Source organism: Hippopotamus amphibius, chromosome 4 (assembly GCF_030028045.1).
Source record: "Hippopotamus amphibius kiboko isolate mHipAmp2 chromosome 4, mHipAmp2.hap2, whole genome shotgun sequence".
Taxonomy (NCBI): Eukaryota; Metazoa; Chordata; class Mammalia; order Artiodactyla; family Hippopotamidae; genus Hippopotamus; species Hippopotamus amphibius.
In genome coordinates, this window is record NC_080189.1 from 178,045,092 (window position 1) to 178,051,705 (window position 6,614).

General features: G+C 55.9%; 1 protein-coding gene across 1 annotated transcript; it reads right to left on the reverse strand.

The window, feature by feature from the left end:
- Nucleotides 1-4,036: 4,036 nt before the first annotated feature.
- Nucleotides 4,037-5,718, reverse strand: GSC (goosecoid homeobox). The gene is made up of 3 exons (XM_057733512.1): nt 5,364-5,718; nt 4,638-4,897; nt 4,037-4,319 (listed from the first exon to the last, which is right to left on the reverse strand). Exons 1-3 carry the CDS (start codon nt 5,716-5,718, stop codon nt 4,164-4,166), a joined length of 771 nt encoding a protein of 256 aa, XP_057589495.1. The 3' UTR covers nt 4,037-4,163.
- Nucleotides 5,719-6,614: the final 896 nt, after the last annotated feature.

Below are 6,614 nucleotides of genomic sequence, written 5' to 3' on the forward strand. Positions count from 1 at the left end.
CAAGCCCATTTTGCAGGTGAAGAAGGAACCTCTCCCAGGTCACTTGGCAAGCACATAGCCCCATCCAGATGGAGGCTTGGACCAGTGTGACTTCAGGGCCAGCCAGCCAGCTGTCCACTTGCCACCTCATGTTGCCCCGCGCTTCCTGGCCTGGGATTCCATCTTCTTACAGGTGAAAGTTAGCATCCATTTCACTTAAGGAGGTGACTGCTTGGATGTGCAATGAACAAAGGAGGGTTCATTTGGGGGACCTGAGGTGACGGACGCAGGGATCTTTGGGTAGGGGCCTTGGTGGCTGAACTATTTTACTGAAAACCTCGTACAATGCAGAAAACGCATGCCCTGTCACCCCACCTCTCGGTCCCCATTTTCTTTCACATGCCAGGAAATGTAAGAGGAATCTGCCAACCTGGATCTTACACACACCCATTAAAATGACATCCTTTATGCAAGGCTTAGAATGTTAGCTCAAAGTTCCAAAGTCAGTAAAAGGCAAACTCGACTGAAGAACTGTCATTGAGATACACTCTCCAAGGGTGCGGTTTGTAAAGCAATTGTTCTAAGCCCTTCCCTCTCCCCCCACCCCCCAGCTAAGATGATGACCACACCCTCCCTGGAGCTCGGCCCGCATCTTCCCCAAAGACTCCAGGGTCTTTCACTGGTCAGATCCTTGCAGCCAAGGCCCTCCTTGGCTCAGGTGACCTGGAGTACCCGGAAGTCATCACCCCATATCTTGCCACCAATACCAAGAGGCGTGTGGGAGGTCTACTCAGGTCTGCCCTGCCCTTTACTAAGTGTTCAGGGGAAGGCATTTAGTCTCTCTGAACCTCTGTTTCCCATCTGCAAAATGGGTTGCGACCCCCACCTCCTGAGGGCCTGAGAGGTGTGTGGAAGGGCTTGACAGTGGAAAAGTCTTAGACTGACGTTAAAGGTTCTGATGGTCGGCATTGTTCTTTGTCAAAGCCTGTCTGGCACTTTGTTGGCAGATTAATTCCTGTGGCCCCCCAGGGGCAACGACATTCACTCCTGCAAAACTTATAAACACAGCTTCAATCACCACCAGAAAAGAACAGCCTGGTTTCTGTGAGGCAGCCTGATTTATGGAAAAGAGCCCTGTCCCTTGCATGTGGCAGTTCTCATCCTGGCCCTTTGTGGTAACTCTGTGCCTCAGTTTGCTCACCTAGAAAATGGGAAGCAGACTGGAAGCCACGTAGTCAGTCACCTGGCTTACATCCCCCTCTCCCCCACTGGAACACATACACATCACTTTCCTACACCAGGATCCAAATTACCATCCAAGACAATTACAAGATACAAAGACAGCTCTTGAAGGCCTTCTCTCCCGGACACCAGGTGGCCCTCCCTGACCCCAAGAGCCAGGCTAAGACTAAGATTTGAGCCTCACGGCTGCTTGGGGAATGCAGGAGGTGGTGGCTGGACTGTAAATAGACCATCCTGACATTTGCTTCTTCATTCCAGACGTCTGTTATGTTTATTTCCTGTGCGCTGGGCCGATACTAGAGTGCTTCACAGGGTCCTCCTGCGTGAAGACCTGGACAGAGAAGAGCTCTCTCTTGCCATCCTGGCCCCGTCCAGGCCAAGTTGGGAGCAGCTCTCTGGCTCCCTACCCCGCCCCCTCTTTGCAATCCCCACTAGCTGTGGCTTTCCGCCAGGTGCTCGTGGGGGAGGCGTATCTGAGGACACACCCCACCCTCAATCCCCCTCCCTCTCACTTGTTGTGGACACTTCTCCAGACTGGACAAATACAATTTGTTTTTTAAATGAAAGATCACATTTATAAGGAGTCTGAGGACAAGTTGTGGATAAAGACACATGTGAGGTTAGAGCTCTGGAGGTGTCACATTTCTCAGGGTGGAATGATGCTGCCCGCTTCTGTTGTATGACAGAATGTTCTAGACTAAGGGAGTACCGGAGGAAGGGTGGAAGGCAGGGCTCACCCCTCTCTAAACGGGACAAAGAGCAGCATCTAGGAAGAGTGTTACAGAAGAGGTGCCAGGCAGGCAAGACTCTCCCCCTGAGTCTGATATCTAACGAGGAGGTATATAACACCAGCCATTGCAAGATTCATTTGAAATTAATGGAACAGCTTCTTTGAGTATTTCACACCAGAACTGGTATTAGTGGAAACATTTCCAATTATGGTTTAAGATTTACTTGGGCAAAGATGCTGTCTCCTCTTTATTTCTTACAAGCTGAATGTTGTTAAAAGTATTTAACCTTTCTGAACCTTAATTTCCTTGTCTGTAAAATGGTGAAAACAGTCCCCAGTTCAGAGTACTTGAAAGGTAAAATGAGACAATGTACATAAATCTTGAAGTGCTGGGTCTGACACAATATAAGTCATAATCTCATTTAAAAAAAATAAGTAGTCATGAGAGATTCCCCTGTATGAGGTATCAGTCTATCTTTAATGAGACAGTGTCTAAGGTCTCCAACCCCCCTGAGAGGCAGATACTATCACTGTGCCCATTTTACAGTCATGGAAGGTGAGGTGCATAGGGGTTCAGTCATTTGCTCAAGGTCACAAATGATGGAGTCTGGAGAGGAACCAAGGCAATATTGCCCCTTGAGGCAGACCCGGTCTGCAAACTGCTACCCACACTCTCATTTAGGGAGCCTCCTTATTTAAAATAAAAGGTGGTGCTTGAGAGCCACCCCATATTTCCTAAGCGCTTTCACCTGCTCCAGAAGTCACTTCTACCTTTTAAACCTGAAAAATCTGTGAAAAACTACCGCTTCTTGGGAAAAAAAACAAAAACCAACCAAAGAAAGAAAACAAACAAAAAAACATCTTTACTTTGCATGTGCTGTGCTCCCAGCGGGGGCAGCACATCAGGACGCTCTCTGAACCTTAGCTTCCTTGTCTATAAAACGCATTTAGCCAAAACCAATAAAGTTTAACATATTAAAAGTCATTCCTGCTGGCCCTTGGCCTCCACTCCATCCTCCCCATGGTCTGGAGAACTGTGCAGAATGCATGCTCTCTTCTTCGGCCCCAGCACTTATCCGGCACCAGGAATGTCCCCAGGCCTTCGCAAGTGGCTGACCAGCGCCCAAACTGCTCCAGGGTTTCTCCTAATCTGGCCCCATCAGGTGCAGAGTGGAGACAGTGGGCAGAGAAAGCCAGAGGCTCAGCACTTGCACTTCACTATGACTCTGCCACAGCCGCTGGTGTGCTCATAGGCCAGCTAAGCGGACAGAATGCAGGGCTCAGGAGGCGGACCTGGTCATCCCAAACTCCCAGGGAGAAGCACGATGGGCCCCACTGGGCTCTGCGGCACACAGCTCCAAGCCGCCAGCAGGGTTGTGGGGCAGAAACTTTGGCCCGGGAGGAGGGGAAGCAAGGAGAGCGACCAGGAAAGGTCCAGGAAAGCTTCTAGAGAGGGGGCATGCCTGCCTAATTCCACACGGACCCGAGCTTTCGGTCTGGGGATTTCGTGGGAGCAGGGCTGGATAAGCAGCCTAAACACTCTGGAGACGCTCCTAGGATCCCTGCTTATCCGCTGTCCCATCAGTGGTGGCAAGGAAGGAAAAGGTCCTGGTTCTCCCCACAGGTGAGGGGGAACAGGAATCCCAGGCAGCCTTCTCTCAGGGACAATGCTACCTCCTCCAGACAGCTGGCAATGCCACTCTCCATCCCTGCCGGGAAACCTACAGACAAAGTTTAAACCAGGACAGTGGGTCCTGTGACCATTGGTACCCAGACTTTCTCTCTCTCTCTCTTTTTTTCTTTTTCTTTTTTCTTTTTTCTTTTTTGGGCAGGTCAGAGCTGCCCAATTTTCCTTTCGAAGCTACAGACTAGATTTTTTTTCTTTTGTGGGCCTCAGAGGGTGCTGGCGGTGGGGTACGAAATACAGAATGTGGCCCATCTACATCGCCGTCACTTTATTGTACTGTCACCGTTAACTTAACTATAAATACTACGGTGGGGAGTGAGTCGCCGGCGGCCTCGGACTTCGGGGCTGCAAGCCCCGGCGCAGCCCGACCCCAGGCGCCCACCCTCCGGACGGTACACTATTTACAGCTCCTCGTTCCTCTTTCTCGACCTCCCTCCCGCAAGGCAGCGCGTGTGCAAGAAAGTAGCATCGTCTGGGTGTGCAAGTCCTTCGAGTTAGGCAAGGGCCACGGCCGGCCCGCAGCCGTCAGCTGTCCGAGTCCAAATCGCTTTTACCTTCCTCTTCCCTCTTCTCCGGCGACGCCTTCGACGACGTCTTGTTCCACTTCTCGGCGTTTTCCGACTCCTCCGACGAGGACCGCTTCTGCCGCCTCCATTTGGCGCGACGATTTTTAAACCAGACCTGTTGCGCAACGGAAGACAAAACAACAGTTAGGATCAAAGGTGCGCGCCCCCGCCGTGCCCGGGCACCCCCGGGGCGACCCCGGCGTGGAGAGGGAACCCGGGGACCCCGCGCGCACGCCTTCAAAAGGAGACCCGCTCCCGCTTCCGTATTTTCATTCAACTTCCTGGGCCTAAAGCGCCCTCCAGTAGCCTCCAGGCCGCCGCTGGGATGTTTTTAAAGAGCAGGAAGAGCCAAAGAGAGCCGAGCACACCCGGCCGGGGCCTTATTTCGCTGGGAAGGGCCGCGGGATGCGCCCTGGCGGGGTCCCTCGCCTACCTCCACTTTCTCCTCGCGGAGGTGCACCTTCCGGGCCAGCTGCTCGCGGGTACCCACGTCTGGGTATTTGGTCTCCTGGAAGAGGTTCTCCAGAGCTTCGAGCTGCTCGTCGGTGAAGATGGTGCGGTGTCGCCGCTTCCGCCGGCAGTGCAGCTGGTTGAGGAGCTGCAGCTCCGTGCGCGACAGGGTGCCCACGTTCATGTAGGGCAGCATCTGGTGCGGCACAGGGGACACCAGCACCGAGCCGGGGCCCTCGTAGCCTGCGACAGAGTAAGGCGTACAGTCAGCCGCCTCCCTTGCCACCGGCGCGCGCACACGCCCGCCCGCCCGCCACCCGCTCGCGATTTAAAATCCTCTGCAAGGGGGTGCGGGGAGTTGGGAGGTGCGCGGAAAACAAGGATCCTCTGCGAGGATCCGGGGGACCGTGCTACCGCGTCCACCCGCACACTCCCAAAGCCAGTTAGGGAATGCTAAAAGCCTAAATCCTAAAAGTCTCCCCATGCAGGCACTGCTATAGTTTCCACTACCTCTAGGCAGGGGTTTGCAGCAAGTGTGCAACCCCCTGCGCCCGATCCACAAAAGGGGGGGGGGGGGCAGGCAGGTTTGCAAGAGGAGGAAAGTGTGTGCAAAGTGAAATAAGCAAGCGCCGCCGCCCACCCACGTCCCGGAGGTGCCGAGGACCCCGGCGGGCCGCCGAGGCCGAGGCCGGCGCGAGCGCGACCCTACCTGGGGGCGTCGGGACGCAGGAGCACTGCTGGGCGCCCAGCGGCGGCACGGCCCCGCAGCAGGCCGGGCCCACGGGTGCCGCCTGCACGTGCAGCTGCCCGTAGAAGTAGTTGCTGTAGCCCAGGCGGGAGCCGCCGACCGCGGCCGGGAGGCCTGCGCCACCGGGGGCCACGGGGCGCGGGTAGAAGGCGCCATAGTCCGAGGAGGCGCCGCCGCCAGCGCCGTAGAGCGAGTCCCCGTGCAGGGCCGGGAAGACGACGGGAGCCGCGGCGCTAGGCGCCACCGGCAGCACCGAGTCCTTGCAGCGCGGCCGGGCGGCCAGGATGTTGTCGATGCTGAACATGCTGGCGGGCATCCCCGAGCCCCGCGCCGGGACCGGGGGGCGGCGGGGACGCGCCGAGGAAAAAGCCTCCAAGTGGCGGGGGGGGGGTGGGGGGGGTCCACGCTCCTCCAGCCGCGGGCCAAACCGAAAGAGAGCGCCGGCGAGCGCGCGGCCCCGCGCCCCTCCCCGCCCCCTGCGTCCGCTCGCCCTCCTCCCGCCCTCCCCGCGCCGCAGCGGCCGCCGAACTCAACCCGCGGGTAGGACGGAGTTTAGCCCAGCTGAACCTCTTGTTGGTTTTATACTGAGTCGACGTCATCCTGGATTTAGTTCCTGGTAATATGCAGATGACAAACAGAACCAGATTTGGCCCTTTCTGTTCCTTTGGGGTGGGGGTGGGGGTGGGGGGCGCTTGAAGAAAGGGGGAGGGGAAGAGGTGCCAAGGGGAGGGGGCTGCGGGGGCCTGAAGAGAGATTGTGGATTGCGAATTAATGAAATTAACCTAATCTTTTCCATTCAGCCGCCCCGCCGCGGGCCGGCGGAGCTGGGCGCGCGTCCTAATTGCCCGGGTTAATCTCATTAATTCCCCCGTCGGGCCGCAGTTAACTCCCTCCGCCGACCTCTCCGCCCCCCACCTTCTTCCCTCGGATTGGGTCCTGTTATTGGGTGCGATTTCCTCTGCGTGAAACTCAAATTCATTGTGGCCAGTTTTACTTTGGGGCGACTTTGTTCTTTTCCTTTCGGAATTTGTTTTGTTTTAGAAAATGTGAGGGGCTGCGGCCTCAGTCGAGCGAGATTGAGATTCCGCTCTTCCTTCGGCCCCCATGCACTGACCGCCTCATTTCGCCTGTTTTTTATCTTGACATTCTCTCTCGAATGGAACTGGTTAACACCCCCCACCCCCGGCCCAAAACCCTTTTGTTTTTGCAAAC